Below are 20,805 nucleotides of genomic sequence, written 5' to 3' on the forward strand. Positions count from 1 at the left end.
CAGTAGGATGCCCTCTGACTCAGTGCCTCTGCCTGGTCTTAGCACAGCAAGGCTGTCAGAGAAGCCAGCAGAAGGCTCCCAAAACAGTCCCTCTAGTACTGCTAAGGACATTGACCTGGCAAAGGGAGAAAGCATCTCCAGCCCTGATCTGAACCATGGCTGGGCATACTGCTGACTCTCTTCTGTGCCTGTGGAATAGTTTTGCTGAGGATGTGACTGCATACACAGGAACTATAATACATCTCAGGAGCATATTTCACCTAAATGTTCTTTAAACATTTGTTTATTGCAATTAAACATTTTAGCCTGGAATTTACACATTCCATTATTCTTATTTTCCTCCATTCCGGCTGCAGCTGTCATAATGGGAGGTTGATTTATGACTCACCCAACCAGCACTCAAATCCTTAACACACCAAAACCAGAATTCAAGTCAGAGCATAAACTGCTCCTAATTTACTTAGATTAACTCCACGTTTAAAGTGCCACCACAGAAACTGCTGTTCCCCTCCCCTGAAAAATATGGTTTCCAGAATACTCGATAAACCAAATACTGTAAACACATGCAGACAGAGAAGGGCACCGAAATCCCTCCTTTGGAAGTATACTGTTAATGAAGACTTGTATTAACTCAGCACAAAAATGCATCAGTGAGCTCCATGCAGATTATTATGGTGACAAGCATCAGCGCAGGACTCAGGGAGAAAGAAAAGATGAAAAGCTGAGGGAGAAAAATGTTGGGTTTTTCTCTCAGTTAGGAGCTGGTAAGTTTTCCAGGGTGTTTGGAGTTAAGATGAAGTAAGTGGCTGTCTCCAATTAAATGCATCACTGTCGGCATAAGCTTAATAGCTCAACTCACTACAACGATTCACACTGAATCCACCCAAACTAGAAGCTCAGGAATAACAGCACGTCCAGCTGCACCAGGAGCTGCTGCCCTTGAAGATCAGGGGTGTGTTTTCCCTGGCCAAACACCTTGCCCAACTCTTCCAAGCTGTGACCACAGCAGAGCGTGAGCCTTTAGCAGATGCTGCGCATGGGTGTCTGTGACTGCACCTGCAGTGAGCCATGCACGAAGCAGGTCAAAGCCTCCTGAGCCACACGCGGGGATCCTGGAGGACACTCCAACCGTGTTACTCAGGTGCGGAGGTAGGAAATCCTACTGCAAAGTGCTGAGCACTTTCAGCTCCCATGGGAATCACTGAGTGCAGAAAAGCACACAGGCGGAGGCAAGGAGGACATTTCCCAGCCCTACAAATGTTTTCCACAGTTTCTGTGGCTAACCTCAGCAAAATTGTTCGGAGCAGAAGGACACACTCTGCCTCAAGGAAGCCTACAAGCAGGTGGACTGGGCAATGCAGCCTGTAGTCCAGAGTAACAGGCAGGGAGAGGGAAAATGAACTGCAGAGCTGAGGGAGGTGAGCAGCACCAGTGGGCATTTGGATGCCTCCTCACGGGCAACAGTGGCTGCCCAAGCCTTAGGAGGGGCTCCGTAGCAAAGTCGGACACCTAGCCCCACCTTGCAAAGCTGCCACAAACTCCTTCAGTTCAGATACAGCCATTCAGCTTAACACACAGGCACATCACCCAGCCTGTGAGTAGGATGGAGAGATGTAAACAGACTGACTGATGCTAAGATTTATTCCCGAGGTCTGTGACTCCGGGGGCACCAAACAGTTGATCCTAGCTCCTTTCCCGATGATGCAGAATGAAGGCCATGCCCAGCTCCAGTTCAACATGATTATAGGTTAGTTTCACCCTCCAATTACAGGGAATTTATTTTGAGAAGAAAATTACTCTGGGACAATAGGGTTGCATGGCACACTTGTGTATTTACTCGCCTCAAGTGTGAATCTCCACCCAGGGCTAATGACTACAGAGAGACAACTGGTGTTTCCAGGATGCATTACATGAAATAACAGGCTGTGCTGACAGGGATGGCCTCTGCGTTTGAAGGACAAGCTTCCGAAAATGACATTTTCCTAACTCACAGGGATGATGGGCTCAAGCTGATGACAGCACCCATGAAAGCAATCGCCTCCTGTCACTGTCAGTGAGTCACAAAAGCAGAATGGCACCTTGCAGGCAAAAAGAGCATCCAGAGAAGTGATTTCCTTTCCTGTGCTGATGCCTGCAAGGAGGAATAGTAATTAGTCCTCCAGCACTGAGCACAGCTGCCTGCCTGCAGCCTTCTACCACAGAGCAGACATGTGCAAAGCTCTGCACTACGCCTGCTTTGCTCTTACAAAGATGAGTCCCTCCAGGGAAGTCTTATATCTCCCTTGTAGAGTAGGTGCAAAGGATGTGGTTGCACAGCACTGGCATTTATGCAGGCCCTCCCATATCCAGGGAATCAGCTTTACACAGATGTTAATACAAGTCCAAGGTAAGTGGCAGGGAAAGGAATCATAGAAAGCACCGAAAATGGGAGGCACAACATGGGACCACTGCTACATGTCTCTCCCAGACCATCCTTCTCCTAGGAGCCTATGGATCTTAGGACTTAGAGAAGTCACCTTGCAGCTCACCCACTCTCCAAGCCCCAGATCCCATGTGACAGCCACCTAAGGTCCAAAGCTCAAGGATAAAGAGATCAAAAGTCTTGGATGAGTTTTCCTAGAATGCAAATGCCAAACTAATGTACATGACACATGAGCAACCCCCCCGCAAACAAGCTAAGGACAAGACAGCCATCTCCAGAACTACAGGGCCAAAAGAGGTCCCCAAAGATCATCACAGGTGAAAACAATGGGGTGGCAAGTGGAAGAAGACTGATGGCCTAACTACCACCAGTTATTCTGGCACAGAATTGCTGACTACCTCTGGGTGAAATTGTCTAGCTGAATATTTTGCTAAAAAATTCAGAGTAAAAGAAGCTGAAGCTATACACAAACTCCATCTCATTAACAGGGGAAAAAAAAAAAAGAGAGATCTGAAAAGAGTACAAGTTTTGATTTTTTTCTTTTGAGACAATGTTTTGTTTGGAAATTTAATGAAAAAAAATGTTAAAAGAGTTGGACATGAAAGCCAAGGTTTCATTTTAAGTAGAATGAAATACTGCATTGGATCTGAATCCCCTCCTCCTCCAAAACTTCTTTTATTTGACCAGAGAACTAAAAAAAGCAATTCTTCATACAGCTACACTCCTGGGTTTGTCTTTGCCTCCCCTGGGACATGGTTTGTGTTGCTCTGTTGATCCAGTATGTTTTACCAGCAGTCAAAATTTCAAAACATTTCCCTTTAAAGAGCAATCTTCTACACCTGTATTGACTTGAGCTCCAATGAGAAGAAAACCAAAGCCTGCCAAGAATGGAAAGCATAAAGGAGAGATGTAGGGCTATTCCAGAACTTATGCAGGATGAGCTTTTTCAGGTAAGGGAATTAAAAAAAAAAAAAAGAGATAAGCTTAATGGAAAAGAAGTTGTAGCTACCGCTCCCAAGCTGTCATTTTCCAGCACAGTCAATGCCTTGGCTACTGAAGGTTAAAGCATACTCATAAGTATGGATAGCAGAGCATACAAGATATATTATTTATTTTGAGGAACACCCTGTAATTATTCCTGACATATTGTATAATTAGCCAAAATTACAGCACATTCACCCAGAGTGAAACAGAGGATAGCATAAATATTATGTGTGAGCCTACAATCACAGAACGCATTTCATTTGGGTGCAAACGTGACTCCATGAATCAACCAAGCGTGTGCCCCTTCATGGGGACTTCTCCCTGGCCCCCACAGGCTGTGCCAGCTCCTGAGCGGGCACCCGCGAAGGGGAAACATCAGGAGTAAGTTCCAGACCTTATCCACATCAGCAATGAGAGCTCAAGCGCTACATGAAAATTGAGCAAACGTGTATCCCCACCCTGCAGAACTTTTGGGTTGAGGGATGATTGAGCCCAAAGCTCATACCAGCAAAGAAGGGGCCACAGCTATGCTGTCCCCAAGGGAGGTGAAAAGGCAGGCTTGGAGGATGATTCCTGGAGATGCCACTCACTGGGCTTTGCTGCCTGGAGCTGGCAGGAGGGAGAAATAGAACAACAGCTCTGCCCTCTCCCCATGCTTGCAGCACCTCTCACCCTACAAATGGGGATGCAAGGCCACGCATCACCCAGACACATCCTAAGGACTTGTTTGATGGGTCAGAAATCCTGGGCAATCCTGCGGCAGTGCTTTGCTGCTTGCACAGTTAGAAAGGCTGTTTTGTTTTGTTGACTCCAGTGTGCAACATAAAACTTCTTCACTGTCAATTAAGCAGATTTCTTTCTGGTTTCCTACACAGATTTGGTTTGGATATTAGGAAATTCTTTCTACCTAGAATTTGCTCCATGCAAGGACGTAAAAAACAGGTTAAAAACCATCTGTCTGGGGAATGTACATCTGGTGTCAGCGCAGGGCTGCGCTTGGACTAGCCTACCTTGGGGGTCCCTTCAGCCTTGCTGCCAGGTGATCACGACTTGGTGACATTATCGCACCCCAAGTTTTTGAAGGGCTGCACGACAAAGTCCCTGGCTCCCCTCACCTTGAAGCGCTCCGCACAAGGCACCAGATCACTAATAGTCCTCACACAAGCAGAGCAGACACCATCCCTGCTGTTCACGCCTGCCACGGCGCTGTGATTTGTGCTATTCTCAGATGCTAAATCTCTCCGCTTCCCCCATCAATCCAACAAGGCCTGCAATACTGCAGAAACGCCGAGAAGTCCCTCACACAAACAAAACACTCTACAGAAGCGACTACATCAATCTTCCATCCTGCTCTGCATGCCTAGAAAAGTAAATTCATTAAAATAGCAAACAGACAGAACATGCTATCAACAAGCACTGAGCAGAAATGAATCACTTAAGATGCTGTTGGTGTTGGGGAGGGTATCTGGTCCTACCAACATCAGCTCACAGAATAGCTCTGGGTAATCACTGGATGGCAACTCAGGATAAAATTTGGGGCCCAGTGTCATTCTACAAGCATATATTATAACACTAGGGAATAACGTCCCCTTTTGCTACAGTATTCTTCATGCACTCCTGCAGCATTTTCCAAAAGGATGAGAGGTGTGAGACTATTTAACAGATAATGATTCTGTGATGTGAAAAAATTAAAGCTTGAATCAGACTGGTTGTATTGTAAGAATTTTTGTGCTCACTGCACTAATGCAGCTTAAGTGTTCCTGTAGCAGTTTGCAAGCATCTTTTGACCCAAAATTATGATGTTACTAAATTTCAACAAATCCTACACAACACCCAAATGCATAAAGAAAATGTGCTGCTTGTGCCACTCTGGTTTGAAAACAACATTACACTTCAAAGAGCAAGATCACACTAAAAATGGCCAAAACCCACCATGTGATTCAAAGTTCTTTCTTCACTCCTTTTGTTTTGTGAAAATCCACCTTTTTTTACTTGCAGAATGATTTTAATTTTCCATCTAAGCCAGAGGTTTACTTCAACCTAATGAAAACACTCATGGTGTGAGAAAGCCATCATCCGCCTCATTCCATCTAAAGCTCTGTTTTGAAGAAGGACGTTTTATGGTTCGTATCTCACTACAAACATCTAATTCCCGATGTCGGGCAGCCCTGAGGACTCCAGCGAGACAGGCAGGTTCACCAGCCACCCCACTGCCGTCTCAGGAGAGAGCTGTAAAAAACAAGCTCCCTCCCCAGGGATGCATGTGCTGAGGATGACACAGTGCAGATGGAGTGAAAACAGAAAACCTGCCTCTCCAACAGGTTTATGAACACAGCTTCTGCTCCTCCAGCTGCCCAGGAGCCACTTGCGGCCTGAGGGCTCATGGCGAAGGAGCTCTCGAACTTCACCTGGTGGCTTCTAATCATTCAGGAGTCGCTATCGGGCTCTAGCTCTAAAATCCAGAATTTATTTAATGGAAAGTAGAGCTGTGTTTGTGAAGAAATGGAAAGAAAAATAGTAGAATAAATGTTTAAGGAAAGGAAAAGGTAGGAGTGGCATGGAGGGAAATGAAATAAAAGCCAAAACAAGTGTTTATAAATTTTTAAATAACAATTCTCTTGTTTGCCAGCAGGCAGACCCCATACGGGAGAGCATAAAACCAAACTATAAAAAGCCAGCAGAGAACTGGTAGTTATACCAGATGCTCTGCCAGCCCTTTTAGCCACCGTCACAGAAATTCCCCACCAGAGCATGATGTCGGTCATCAGAGGATTCCCGCACAAACGGCTGCAGATTGATAACTGAGGCAGAGGGTGCAGGCGGCCAGCAGTTCAGACCCAGATCCAGTTACAGGAGCTGTGCCAGGGAAAGGACGGGCTTGAGAGCAGGTGGACAGTCCAAGCCTCTTGCCTGCCAATGTGTGATCCCTGCATCTGCTTGCAGCCCTGTGCCTCCCAAGTCCCCAGGGAGCATCCTTCAGCCACAGCCGTGTGCTTCCCAACCCCGAGTCGGTCCCTGGAAGCCCAAACCACTATGCCTTTTTGGTAGTTTCTACTGCTTTTCAATTTTCTGGAAGATGTAGATGTTCTTTTTACAGGCTGGCTTCACTTGCAGCAGTCCCATACTGCTTGACCTTTTCCAAACAGTTTTGCTTTGGGGAATGAAGGAAACGTATTTATTTGGCAGTTCGGGCAATATAGGTGGCAACTGCTAAGCAAAGAAACTGTGCAGCCAGCAAGAGGAGGGGACTATAAACTATTCTGTTTTAGATAAATATCAACTAAGCGAGCATATTCTATTAACCCCAAGACCTGGTTCTTTTCTTCCTTCATTTCAATCTAAAGTGCTTAAATATTTCAAGAAAGAAATGTTTCAGGGGTTTTTTTCTTTGTCATGACAGCAATCAGCTTTCAGCTCAGAAAGAGGAACAAGTACTGAATTATATTGCCTCTCTGAGGATATTTTGCCAGTTCACAGCATGTAGCTGTCCACTGGATGTAACACATCCCCTTAACAGAGCACACAGCTGGAAGGAAGGTGAGACAGGAGTGCCACAGGGAGAGAGCTCCATGGATGCTGCTGTGGAATGGGGAGAAGCTCTGTGCTCTCCATCACCGTAGCAGTTGTATCTAGCCCTGGATCTTCACCCTCAAACCCAGCCTCCATCACTGTAGGCAACCAGCCATTTCACATCTCCCCTTTTCTGACATCTGTCAACGGAGCCAAGCACTGCAAACATGAACTATCACACCGAAAAGGCCTCAGAAAGAAAGACAGGGAGCACAGGCAGGCGGCAGCATAAGCGCTCCCCTCCTTTCACCATGGCTGCCCACCTTCTGGCCAGAGAAGTGCCACAGGTCCCATTTCTCTTTGGGAAGATGACGGTGCCAAGGACTATCCAAAATAGAATTCATCCTTGTACTCAGTAACAGTGAAGAAGGGGACACTGACGCAAGTTAGATTCTGAAGGAGGTGTACCTTGGACAAAATTCCCCCTTCCTCCTGCATACAACTTCAGGTACAACAGATGCACGTGCTGCTGAGAAGACAGAGTAGCTCCTGTTGCCCCCTCACCCTGACCCAAGACAGGATCTGCACAAGAGCTCCACACTCCTCCAAACTTAGAGCTCTGCCAGAAGCGGCACAACCCTGTACAGCACCTCCTTAGCGGGACCCCAGGCACAGAAGTGCCATGATCTCCCCACGATATCAGGGGAAAGAGACAAACCCAAAGCCACAGAGCAGATGCAGGAACAGAGCTGCGAAGCCCCAACCAGTGATGATGCTGTTTCCAGCATTAACCCCATCTCGCAGCCCAGCCCACTCCATAGGGAAAAGGCAGAGAGCTGAAATAGCCAGAGCTGCTGCATGGAGCCAGCCTTCCCCACCATGCCAGGAACCAGCCAGCAGCTCATCCCAGAGGACACGAAGGGCAAAGGGCTCAGGACACCACCCTACCTCCAAGCCTGTGGCTTTGTCCCTCTGTCACCTTTAGCCAGGACATCCTGGAATAAGCATGGGACAGCAGAGGTGTCTGACAGGTGTCAGGATGCATCCAGATGAATTTTCTCAGCAGCCACGTAAGCTCCATCAGGGTTTCAGAGAGCCCCAATTCAATGCTTGGAACAAGCACACAGTTATTTATCTATGCTGCAGCGTGGGGGCTGGAAAAGCCAGAGCGGTCTGCCTGAACAGTGAATACCACAGTCATGTTCCACAGCTCTCTAGAAAGCTGCCTTCTGGTTTACCGTTTTAAAAATGTGTCGTAGCTGCTATTTTCAGAGACAGTACTGTCAGGAGGCTGTAGCCCTACAGCCCTGCTACCATGCTGCAAAAATTCAGTGTCCACATTGACTCCCCTCAAAGCACAAATCCCCCTTTAAAAATAAGTTACTCCAGGAGTCCCTGCTAGTGGCGTTTACTGGGTGAGGGGCACGAAGTGTGTCCATGGTTCTACTACAGCTTTTAACAGAGATGCAAAGTAAAACGAGCCTCTGGAAAGGCAGAGTTATTTCAGCATTCAGCTACATGTCAGAACAGGGCAAAGGTAAAACAATAGATGTAGTAGTTTGCTTTGTGCTCAGAAAGGGTAACATTAATATAAAGAATATCACGTTAGCTAGGGAATAGAGACAAACCGCGTATTAAACAGGAGAACAGAGTATAAAGGTACCATTCCCTGACAGACTGCAGTGTGTACAGCTCAGGTACAGAGTAGATGATTTTGGTACAGGTCACTTCACAAGAGACTTCCACGATTAAGTCACAACAATAATGCAGCCATGACAATGATGCTACAACTGCACACGGAGCGTGTGGAAATGTATGTGTATTCAAAGGTTAGCTCTTTGGAGGTGCTTTCCCTGACCTGCTCTCTTCTGTCCTCTTGGTCACTTTCTGCCAAGACATGAAGCTTGCAAATATGAATGGGATGTCAATCTCTTACATGTTTTGCTTGTTAAAATTCTTGCTTTAATAATAATAAATCACAGCTTGGCTTCAACTGTGCAGGAGTAGGAAACTCCCAGAAATAATGTACACATGACTGTTCAGCGGGATGGATCAAATGGAATGAATGCCAGAGGGATGGAACAAATGCCTACCTGGCCATCATGTTACCTGGCAGTTCACGGTGTGATCATTTGGGGAGAGGAAAGAAGGAAAGAAGATAAGCCCAAGTGAGTTGCACTTGCTCCTCAACATACCGAGTCTCATGATCATGTTTGTCTCTCACAGGAGTGAGATTCTTACAATCTCTTCAGCTCCGGTGGCAGCTCTGCTCTCTACACTGTCCGATTCAAGCTGTTGAATTTTTTTTGTAGTAGATTATCTTATCTGTTAAAATAGACAGTATCTGGTCTACTGAAATTATTCTAAATTCATGCTGAATTCAGCAAAGCAAGGAAGAAAGGAAGAAAATCTTGTCTTCAGAACTCAAGCTTTTGTGTTTTATTTCAAAGCAACATTTCATTTAGAAGTATACCTAAAAGTTAAAGAAAAATACACATATAAAAATCCTCCAAATTAAATTGCACCTTATTTTTCCCCAAAGAAACAGATATATCAGTCAATGATAAACTGATTTATACGGGCCTTTTATTTTGTGGGGAGGGAAAATAATCACTCATGAGCCTCTTTTCGCCTTGACTTTTCCATTTGGCTGGTGACGGAGGAATCAATCATTTGTATTGCTCTAATGGTGAACCTCCTCTGCTGGCTAACGATTTTCTCTGCTCCCACAAGCACAGCTACCCCTGAGGCCATGGGTAGAGAAGATATCCATCCCTCTAGGAGCTTGGATGACTTCCACGGATTTTCTTGGCATCAACTATATCCAGTCCAGAACTAGTACGAAGTGGCTTACTGACTGACATGCTCACCCGCAAGCTGTGTTGCAAAGCAGGCTGGCAGCTGAGTTTTCCATGCTCTGGAGTAAGGCAGGAGCCTGCAGTTCTTCCCCAGATTTTAGAGCCAGAGAGCTTGGGGTTGCTATCTGACCCCCACCAGTAACCAAGCACAGACACACACTGTGACAGTCACCACATCTGCAAGTCACGAACGTGTGCGATACCACCCCCGGGGATCAATTTGACAAAATGAAACCCATCTGCTGAGCTGTCATGAGCAGGAGGGAGCCTTTTCCCCCGTTCTGATTATTTTGGCATTCATCAGCACCGTCGGGTGCAGAAGGAGCTTGCAGCACCAACAGCGGTCCTCTCCAACAACAGACTGCCCCAAACAAGGAGGACAGATGCCCTCAAGGCTTTGCCCCTTCCCCTTGACATTATCTAGGCTCATGTTTGGCCGGCCACTTGGCATACATGCCCTCATCTCAGCTAGCACTTCTAACAGCTCTCGCTGGCAGGGCGATGCCAGGATTTCCAGGCACTTCCATTCCCTCTAGCCACTCCTCAGAGATGGGGTACAGCATCTCCTGCAGAGGAGCAGGCAGAACAATGTGATGGACCCCCCTTGGCTGGGCGAACACCCAGACAGGTGTACACACACTATGCAAAAGTGCTGGGATCCAGCCTGAATCTTACTGCAGACAGCAGCTCTGCGCTGAGATAATATAGCTGGTATCAGGACACTGTGGCAACAGAGGGGCCAAACTGCACAAGTTAGGCAGATATTACAGCTGTTCTGAGATGAACCACTCCATAAAAGTAGGCAAGGACTACCACAAATTTAACGAGGAGCTAAAAAGGTGTTTTTTACCATGAGCTTCAATCATCATTTTCACCCTGCATGAAATCAGAAAGGACTTCAGGATTTAACTCAGGGAATTTAACAGCTTGCAGAGATGACAGACTTCTCAAACGTTTTAAATGAATCTCCAAATGAACAAAGTCCTTCTGTGTCCTTCAACTAAAGTTACTCTTATATTTTGCTTATGCTGCTGCAAAAATATTCTACATACGTATATTTTAAATTCCAAATTGCCATTTATTATTCAAAACGAGAAATACTGCAAAGGGAAAACATGTTTTAAGTTACTGAGTTTTATCCTGTGAGTGAGCATTTCCTTCACTTTGGAAGAAGCCTTTAGATCTCCTTAAGGAAAAGTATCCTCTCCCTAGAGGAGCACAAAATATATATCAGACAAGGAAAAAAAAAGGGAAGAAAAAACAATACAGATTTTTTTTCTTTTTCCCAGGATAAAAAACCTGTTTGAGACTGAGCTCCACATTCTGACTTGGAAATTCATCTACGGAAGCAACGCCTGAAGGGATGGAGATGATGCTACACAGTGCCTGGCACTGCCTGACCCAAAGCTGCCTGAATTCAAATATGATTTCTCCAAGTAATGACACCCTTTCAGTGGGCTTCACTCAGAAAAAATTTCCATCAACTCCCCCAGATATTGTGCCTGATGCTCCAGCCTGCTTTCCTTCATGCAAGGCCCTGAAACTCCTCAGCTTTGCTGTTCAGTGGCAATAGCATGATGGAAGGCCACCTCCACCACAACTCTCCAGAGTGAGCTCTGCCTGAGAAGATGGTCAGTGAAGCAACAGCCCCAACTTTCACAAACAAGCAGGACCCACCAGACCAGGGTTTCCACCCTGTTACAAAACAGCTGAAGAAGGGATGTGCCTGGATGCTTTAACTCAGCCACAAAGGGGATGAAACTACTTGGTTCAACCATTTGTTGGCAGAGAAGCCATGTAGAGAGCACTGCTTTGACTAGTCTTCTGCATTCAACTCTTGAATCTATCATTCTCTGACGAAAGATCCATCTCTTGAACCTGCACCAAAAACCCATGCCATACAGCAGTTACTTCTGAATCCCCTATCAAGTTACTATGGTCAGAGCAAAACCTATCATTTAATCTTTTCTAGCTATACCTTATACATACAAACGTACAGGTGCTGTTCAACATACACCTATTTTGTTTGGCACCTGCACAACTGCGGCCAATGACCTGTTTTAATTCATGATAACGCGATCAAGCCCATGTGCCCAAATTTTCAGCTTAGTCCACAGCACTCAGCATCCTTATTTAGCCTGTCTTAAACTGATAGTTATCTTACAGGCAAACACATGCAGGAGATATAAAAGAACCTAGAGCGAGCATGCAAGAGGGCTGCCTTTGCCCGTCGAAAAGTAAGACAAAACAAGTGCTCATGTTACAACATAGTGCTTATTGCAACCAACAGATGAGATGTTAATGCAGTCTGTTTTCCCTAGGAACTGAGAGCTTTGATTATACAAGATGTCCCTGCACAGTTCCCCATAGCTTGCCAAAACCTGTGACTACTCATGCCCACCACCAAGTGAGCCTGAACTGCTACCGGGTGCGAATTCTCCCTTCCCATACAAGAGCAGGAGTATTTCACTCTTGCTTTGCACAGGCTGAGAAGTGGAGCACAAGGTGCCAATCAGTGCAAAGTAACTCTGCTCACGCACATCTTTACCGAATATTTTAGTTACAGCACTGTTTGAGTCACATATTAAAAACACTTAAGTGATATAAGCTCACACGGTTACTTTTACAAAAGCAAAGAGCAAAGGGAACATGAACCACCATTTCTGTAACGGTGCAGGTTGCTACAGCTCCACCATTGCCGCATCGTAAGCTCACTGGCAGTGGGGAAACCAAAGCGTGGTGTGCTGGAACAAGCATCAGGAACTAGGTTTCTGTGTCAAGTAACTGCTCCATGCCTTGGTCTCACCTTCTGTAAAATGGGAAGAATCCTCTCCGTTTGGTAGAGCTTGTGGAATACCACAGATGAAAATTACTCTGTAAACGTGATGTATTTTGACAGTTACTCCCCATAGTCATAAAACAAGGTCATGTTTGAAAAGGTAAAGGTAGTTTCCCTAGCACTGTACTAATTGCAAATGGGATTGTACCCCTTTTGAACATGGATGTTTCTTACGTTCCTTTCACTGACTTGCAAACTACAGAGCCAGCATATCATTAAGTACACATAATCACTAGGGTTGTGGGTCACTGCACAATGTATGCACATTTCTTTAAACCAGTTTCAATTCATTTGCATGTCATTTTCTATGCAGAAGAGCAACTCTGCAATGAATAAGTTATCTGGGCACAATACACTCCCTGAATAAACAATCCGAGCAGCAGCAAACCAGTGGCATGCTGCTTTCTGAGCAGCACACCTGAGTCTGGGAATAGGATGTACCAGTGAACCAAACCTCTATTTAAAAGATGAATGTAGGGAACTAAAGCAGACACAGTCCTTAGCCTAGGAAAGGATGCTTGAATTTTTTTTCAAAGCAAATTAATTCCTCTACTTCTTTAATTCTATAAAATGAATACAGTACTGGTTATGAGTGATTGACTGACAGCTCTAAAGACTTAACACCTCTATTTTTACAGCACTGAGTAGCACTGATCCTTCTTCTAAGTCAATAAAAAGTCTTACTTCAATCACTCCGTTCTGTAAGTTACTGAACACCTTCCTCAGCATGAATGTTCATGCAAGTTGAGGGAATTCTTACAATTCATCCATTCTTCACAGGTATTCAGTGAGTCCAGAGAAAGCAGAATTGGACCTGTGCAGCTGGGAGCATTGTGGTAGGACCAACCACACCCTGCTGTACAAGTCACTCAAACTTTAATGAGATGAAACATCCTGAGATCTAGGTAACAAGTCTAGACTTCCCAGCCCTTTTAGTCCTTGAGGGACCTCATTCAATAGCAGATGGAGATGGGGAGGAAAGAGGAATGGGGAAAGATTTCATCAGTGAGACTCCCAGGTCTGACTCTTGATCCTACAAAGAGTGATTCCTGACACAAAATTACCATACTTTTTGGGCAAGAGCCATCTTTCAGTCAGGGCTCACAGGTTAACTAGTATATAGGATAGTCCAGCAAGCTACCACTCACCATAACTTGAGAAGGCAAAAAAAAAAAAAAAAAAGGGCAACTTTTTTCCCTTTTAATATTTCAAGTCATGCTATGTTTCAAATAATTTGCATCCTCTGTCTGGTTTTCACAGCCTAATCCATGCATTGCAAGTCTTGAAGCATTTTGCTAACTAAATACAGTCCCTGTCCACTGCCTGACAGGTGCTGACAGCAATCCAGAGTAATTACTCTTTCCCCTTTGTTAACAACAGTAAGTGGCCTTCTACGGTGAGAGGCTTTCCCCCTATTTCTTTTTGTTCCTCACTTGAGTACAGGTCACATACCTCAATCTACAGAGCAGAAGAGCAGCCCTCAGCTAGCTCTGACACATTGCCATAGAGTCATGACTGACAGACTTCAGAGGTGCAAAAGGGGCTTCATAAAGAGAGTAATCAACAAACAAGACACTACTGTATACGGAAAACACGGAAGGATTACACAGGTTGATGGTACATCCCAAAGAGCTGAGTAAATGAGTGTTACTCTTCCTTAACCAACCGATTTGTAACCGAGTGTTACTCTTCTTAACTAACCGACACCTGAGGAAAGTACACGTTCACAGCAGCTTCTCAAACCACTGTCTGTTTTCTTACCTTAGCGGTGATTTAGCAGTAAAAAAAATAAAGAAGTAAATAATAATCCCACTGAGAAATCACAGAGGGCCTACTCTTGCCAGGTACTGAGTTCTCACGCCTACCAAGGACAGATGACAGCACAAAGCACCGCTCAGAACTGAAACCGTGGGTGGTGGGACTTCATCGTGGAAATGGAAGCAACACGTACACTAGGGCTGAAGTTTTCCATAAGGAACCAAGACTGAGCGCACACACACGCACAAAAAGATAATGGAAGAAAAAAAAGACTACCCTAAAAAGCATTTCTGGGTCCTTGAAAGCTCAATATTAGGTGTTAACAGTCGTGCAGCTGCCATCTAGAAATTCCCTATGCAACTCCGCTCGTGAAGTAGCACTTGATAGATTTAGTTATCAAATAGCCACAATTCTAATTGATCCTTGGTTTATCGATTTCTTTGTCACTATGCAGAAAATAAGAGGAGACTGTTTAAAAAGTGTATCTACAGGGAGGGGGAAAAATACAATTCTGGGTTAAACTGGCACAAGTTAAGCCGGGGGGCCTCTCCCGCCGGAGGACCCTCTTTGCTCACGCTTCGGGCAGCGGTGGAGGGATGCTGGCGCCAGGTCGGTGCCCACCCATCCCACCAGTCCGGGGAAGGGGACCCGCCAGGACCCAGCCGAAAGTTAGGCGCGGAGCAAGCCTGTCCCCAGACGGTACCCGGCGGGACCGGGAGAGCCCCAGGGCCGGCCGCTCCCCCCGCCCCGGGGCAGCCATCCCGACGGGTCCGGGGCTGCCCCACACCCCGGCGCAGCGGGTCCCCACGGCCCCAGCCCGCCGTACTCACCCGGTCTCCTCCTCACCGGCCTTTTCCTGCCGCTGCAGAAGCGCACTTTGCTGAAGACCCCCAGGACGTGCCTCTCGCAGAGGGAGCGCCCGTCCTTGCTGGGGCTGGAGCGGCGCTTGGAGGCGGACACCCGGTCGCTGTTGGACTCCCTCGCCTGCCGCTTCTGCCGGATCAACGAGCTGGCGATAGCCGCTGCCATCGCCGCTCATGGGCCCCCCGCGCCGCTCCGCGCTGCTCCGGGGGGCGCCGCCCGGGCGCGCTGGGGCCGAGCCGCCGCCGCGCCCCGCAGGGACGGGGGACGGGGACGCCCCGCTTAACGCGCTGCGGCCCCGAGTCCCGGCGCCGGGGAGGGCTCAGCCGGCCAGGCGGAGCAGGAAGCCCGGGCTAACAACCATGGCTGGCCGCTGGACCCCGCCGCCCATGGGTCTGTCCCCGGGGAGCGCAAATCCCGGCGCGGGCGGCCGTCGGCGAGACACCCCCCCCCCCCCCCCCCCCCCGGAGCGGGCTGGCAGAGCCCCCCGCGCCTTGTAAATCCGGGAGGCGGCTGCCCCACTTGCAAAGGTCCAGCCGGCGGCAGCTGAGTCCACAGGGGGTGGGGGGTGGGCCGCGGAGGATCCGCGGGTCCCTGCGGCGCGGTGCCGCTCCGCTCCGCCCGGGCGCAGGCGCTTCCTCCCGCCGGCCGCCCTCCGGCGAGGGGCCGTGGGATGAGTCAGAGCCCCCCCGGCCCGCGGCCAGCCCCGGCCCCAGCGCGGTGGCTCCGAGGCGCGGCGCAGCAGTGCGCGCACATGGACGCGGCTCCGCTCCGCTCCCGCGGCCGGGCTCAGGGCGAGCCGCGCTGCATTTCTGTTTGCACTCCTCCTCTTCCTCTTTTCCCCCCCTCCCCACTCCGCTCTCAGAGAGGGCGGGAGGGGAAGGAAAAAGCAGCCACGGGAAAAAGCACCAGGCCAGCGAACAAATAAAAAAGAGGCGATACAATAATAAAATTAAATTTAAAAAAAAAAAAAAAAAAAAAGAAGCGCACCGGCCGCGGGTGCGGGCTCACATCGCCGCAGCTCGGCGCCCCGGGCTCACAGCGCCATGGCTGGCGCAGCTCCCCCAGCCCTGCTCGCCGCCTCTGCCCCGGCAGCGGCTCTCCCCGACAGCAGCAACCCACATCGTCCGGCCCGGCGGGAGGCCGCGGAGCGCTCGGCACCGGGGCGGCCCCGGGCCCGGCTGCCGCGGCGGGGACGGCGGCGGGAGGAGCGATCCGAGGGGGAGGAGGTGGGGGGAGGAGGGGGAGGAGGAGGAGGAGGGCGGGGGGGGGGTGCGGCTGCTACTGCTGCTGCTGCTGCTCCGTGCGGGGCTCAGGATGCTCCGCTGTGCCGCCCGACGGCGGCGGGGCGAGGAGGAGCCGAACCGCGCCCGCCGCCCGCCCGCATCCTCCGGCCCGGCCCGGGAGCGGGGGGGGTGGGCTGAGGCGAGGCGGGGGGAGGAGAAGGGAGGGAGGGGCCGGGGAAGCCCCCCCGGACGCCCACGCCGAGCGGGGTTGCTGCCAAGGCGGCGGGGAGCCCCGTAGCCCCGCGGCGGCCGGGCGGGTCGGTGCCGGCCGGGAGCTGGGCTCCAGCCTCGGGGAGAATTGCAGCTGCTCCCGCTCGCCCTCCTCTACGCAATCCTACGTGATCGAGGTTTGGATGAGAAAAATCGTGCAGGCAGAGCGAGGCAACTGCAGCTCCGCGGCGGCGCTGCCCCCCCGGCCGGGCAGCCCCCGGGCCGGCCCGCTGTCCCCGCCGGGCTTCCCCGGAGCCGCAGCCCCGCCCGGCCCCTCCGAGGGAGCCGCCTGCCACTTCTGCAGCCACCCCGGCCCCCTCCTCGGCCACGGCTGGGGGTGCCCGAGCACCCAGCCTCAGCAGTCTCCACGGCTTTCCCTACTTTCTCCGTGCAAGCAGAGGGAAGGCGACAGCCCCCCAGGGGCTGCCCCGGGGTGGGGGGGTCGGTGCCTGGTCTGGGGGGGGTGCGAGCCGGCCGCGGCGGTGGCACTGCCAGGCTGCCCCGGGCAGAACGGCCCCAAGGCAGAGCACCGGGTCACCAGCGGGTGCTCGGCTCGGGCCAACCCGCCCCCCTCCAGCCACGAAAACTGCACCCAACAAACCGTGAGGTGGAGAAATACATCTCTGGTTATCCAGATGAGGAACTGCTGTTGCTGCCGTAAGAGCGGTGCTCTCCAGATTTCAAGTTACAGCTAACGAGTGTACGTGCAGGAGGTGCTGAGCAAGATACTTGGGGGAGCGTACAGCGGTCAGGGTGGAGGGAGGGGGGGGGTCTCGGCTGGGAAGAGGAGACCGACCCCAGCTATGCTTTGGCGAGTACCAGTGAAAAGACGAGACTAATCCACTCCTGCAGGTGCAGGGGTGAAGCATGTGCCCCCTGAAGAGGGCACTTTAAACCAGTTGGTGACACCCCCTGGGAATTATCAACTTCAGCAAAATAATCTTTGTAACTACTTCTTGCAAGAACTTCAGCTCTAAACTATTTTTATGTATTGGGAAAAAAGACAACTGAAACAACCACCCTTTACGTCCATAAAAATTAACTAAACTCTGGCATTACTACCTGATTTTCACTCTTAATCCCTGTGCACGCCAAACCGAGGTGAAATCAGGTTCTCCAGGAGAGAACAGGGGAGAAAGATAGTCAAAACCATTTGGGAGATATAAATATTTGGCTGTTGATCTCTTTTTAACTGCTGCCAACTTTTCTGAGCAGATTTCACTGTCCCAATCAATAAAGATTTTTCTTCCCTTTCCTGTAACTAAAATGCTTCATATTTTAATTTTCTCTGCCAGATTATTTCACTTGACATCAAAGAATCTTGCAGTACAAGGTACAGGCATGGCCTAAAGAAAGCTGTTTGCAATCAGAGAATCACTGTCTGAACTGCCAGTGAATTATCCAAAGCTTCACCTTCAAAGGATATGAGCAAATCTGATATCTTCCCAAGAAAGAGGTTTGCCATCTCTATATAAAGATACTTTTTTTGCCTGTAGTCTTCAAATCTCTGGTGAAAGAATGCTGCTTTATCCCCCCCCTTAGATAAGTTTCAGTTATTTTGACATGCGACTAATTTGTTTTCTTGTGTAGCTGTAAACTAGGAACAGCAGCTCTGCACTTAAAAATGATCCTAATCAGTAATAAAGCTGGTCACAGAATTTTTTTTCTGGTGATTTGTGGATCTGAAAAGAGAGCTCCTGCAACTCTAAGACATGCTTCTCCCAGGTCTCTCTGCTTCTGCAGCGATAGAACTAAATTAAAGCAGAGCTTATGAAACTGAACATAATGTTGCATTTGCTAACACACAGGTCTGTATTTATAGATGGCCAGAGTCCACGGGGTTTGGTTCTGAACGTGAGCACAGTGCCATGAACTCCTGGTGACGTTACTGGCATGTGCATCTCCTCTGCACCACCCTGGATCATGCCCCAACTTCACAAAATTTTCTGAAGACCCCATGCTTTTACAACCACCAAGCAAGCCCAGAGCAGTCTTGAGCTGAAGAACTAAAGGCCAACCTCATCATGCTCCTGCACTGTCCTTCTTGCAGGTGAAATGTTACCTTTGGTGGGCTGCCAAGTAAAACAGAAATGTGCTTTGGTCTCTAGCAGTGGAAGTTCTCTCCTTCGACTTCCATTTGGGTAAACAAGGCTCAAAATACCTCCCATTTTCATCCATATCAGCTACCTCTCTTTGAGCGTAGCACAGCTTATGCTGTTCAATACCAACTAGCCCCTGTTGAATCGAGGAGCTGTATTCCTCATTGTCACCAATGGAAGCCAAATTGTTTGACTGAACTAGGCAATATGGCATTTTTCCTTAAGGCACATCATTTTTTTTTTTAACATTTATTGATATTTAATAGAATAATCCCTATATTATATAATTATTAAGGCAATTTTTCTCCCCAGCCTCTTTTCCCCTGGGCTCCCTCCTCGCCTCCAGTCCCAGTCTGGAAAGCTGCAGAGTGTGCGCTAGGGAGAGGGAAGGAGAGAACAGCACTGATTCGTAAAATGAACAAGCAAGACAGTTTTTTGATCACGCCGGAGAGATATGCCAATGCTCCTCTGGCAATTTGTGGAGAAAGGCCCCATCCTGCACACAGGAGCAGGCAGAGGGTCAGACTCCCCTTGGCTGTTAGAGAATCAGCCTCACAATGCTTATTCAATATCCCCACCCCACCCTACAGGAGAGCCTATGCATTAGGTACTCACTATGGAAGGAGGCCAATATAAACACTTCAAGACACTGTCATTTCTGAGGTTTTGTTCACTTGATAAACAAACTCTTCTGTCCTCAGTGCTGAGGTTTAAAATGAAGGCCTGGCTGAATTTCAGGGCTTTGGTGACTTGAACAGAGAAGAGATCTAGAATTGCATTCCCTTACCTTCCTAAACAGAACCATCTATCTAGGTCAAAACGGAGGTTATTGGCATCTTTCCTTAGCGAAGTGCAATAATTCCCGCAGGGTTGCTAACAGAATATCCTGTTTATTTTTCACAGAGCCTTCAAAAGCCATGGGCTATGTTCTGTAAGTTCAGTCATTAGACATATCTCTGCTTTACTAATTCTGTACACACAGAGCTAACTACAGATAGGAAATATGCAGGTTTTTTGCTGTTTTATCTGCATAGCTACTGAAAATGCATGCATGAAAGTTAAGGAAGAGATTTAAATTTAATACTACTTTAAAATGTATATGTGTATTGCTGTAGTTGAAGGGGGAAAAGAAAGACACCTATCTCTGGCCAATAATCATGAATGGCCTAATTCACCATTTTACAGCAGCATAGCAACAAATCTCTTCCAATAGGATGGCACTGTTGAGTTTGAAAGTCTGCATGCAGACACCTCTTAAGAATTGTACCCAATTTCCACGCTGTGTAAATTACATCTAAAATGTGCATTGCCAGGGCTGCTTATTAAGCAGAATTAAGCCCATATCCATGTTTTATTAACTTTATTCTTTACAAGATAGCCCCTTGTTGCATGTCTAGCATAATTAAAATTCATGCAGCTTTGGCATTCCCCAGTCTCTCTGCGTGGGTGGACTTTTTTTAAAAAAACATGCCTGCGTAACCTGATAAAGAAAAGAAAAGACCTTACAGTATTTTGCTCATTTTATGTGCAGGGTAATTCTGTTTACAAAGCATGGGTTTATATCTATGTTTGGAATCCTAATAAGAATTCACATGGCTACTTAAAAATATGCAGTTCAGGGAGAGAGATCTGGCCCTAAAACAGCAGTGGAGTATGAAAACTGGCTGGCTTTCTGGGCTTTTCTTGCACAGCTGAGCTCTGAGCTGACTAGGCCTTTTAATAAACACAGAAAAGCCTGCATCATCTGATTGCTATATTAAAATAATTTATTTAATGGGCCCCTCACCCCCTTTTTTGGCTTCAAAGATTCAATTAAAACAAAATTTGCAACTCATCACGAGGAATATTCCTTAGCCTACCTGGTGTCTTTAAAAACATCTCTAGCCTGGGGAGAAGTTGGGCTTGTCTGTGTCTTAAAGCAAGTGGCAGGTAAGCAGTTACGCAGATTGCAGAATGAAACCACTGCTGCAGAAACCAG

The 20,805-nt window shown here is 48.1% G+C and overlaps 1 protein-coding gene across 4 annotated transcripts in view; it reads right to left on the reverse strand.

Annotated features, from left to right (window-relative positions):
• FGF12 (fibroblast growth factor 12) overlaps positions 1 to 20,805 on the reverse strand; it is a 231,768-nt gene that overhangs the window by 87,839 nt on the left and 123,124 nt on the right. Inside the window, exon 1 of one of the 4 annotated variants that reach the window (XM_074877448.1) lies at positions 16,223 to 16,452. The exons of 2 other annotated variants lie outside the window; for them this stretch is intronic. Coding sequence is in view for 1 of the 2 variants with exons in the window: in XM_074877444.1 (XP_074733545.1) it covers positions 15,202 to 15,400 (199 nt within the window). In the remaining variant the exon portion in view is untranslated. Of the gene's footprint in view, positions 1 to 15,201; positions 15,690 to 16,222; positions 16,453 to 20,805 lie in introns of those variants that run through there. One more of the 4 variants, XM_074877444.1, reaches the window with a different exon arrangement.

This window comes from Strix uralensis, chromosome 9 (genome assembly GCF_047716275.1).
Source record: "Strix uralensis isolate ZFMK-TIS-50842 chromosome 9, bStrUra1, whole genome shotgun sequence".
NCBI lineage: Eukaryota > Metazoa > Chordata > Aves > Strigiformes > Strigidae > Strix > Strix uralensis.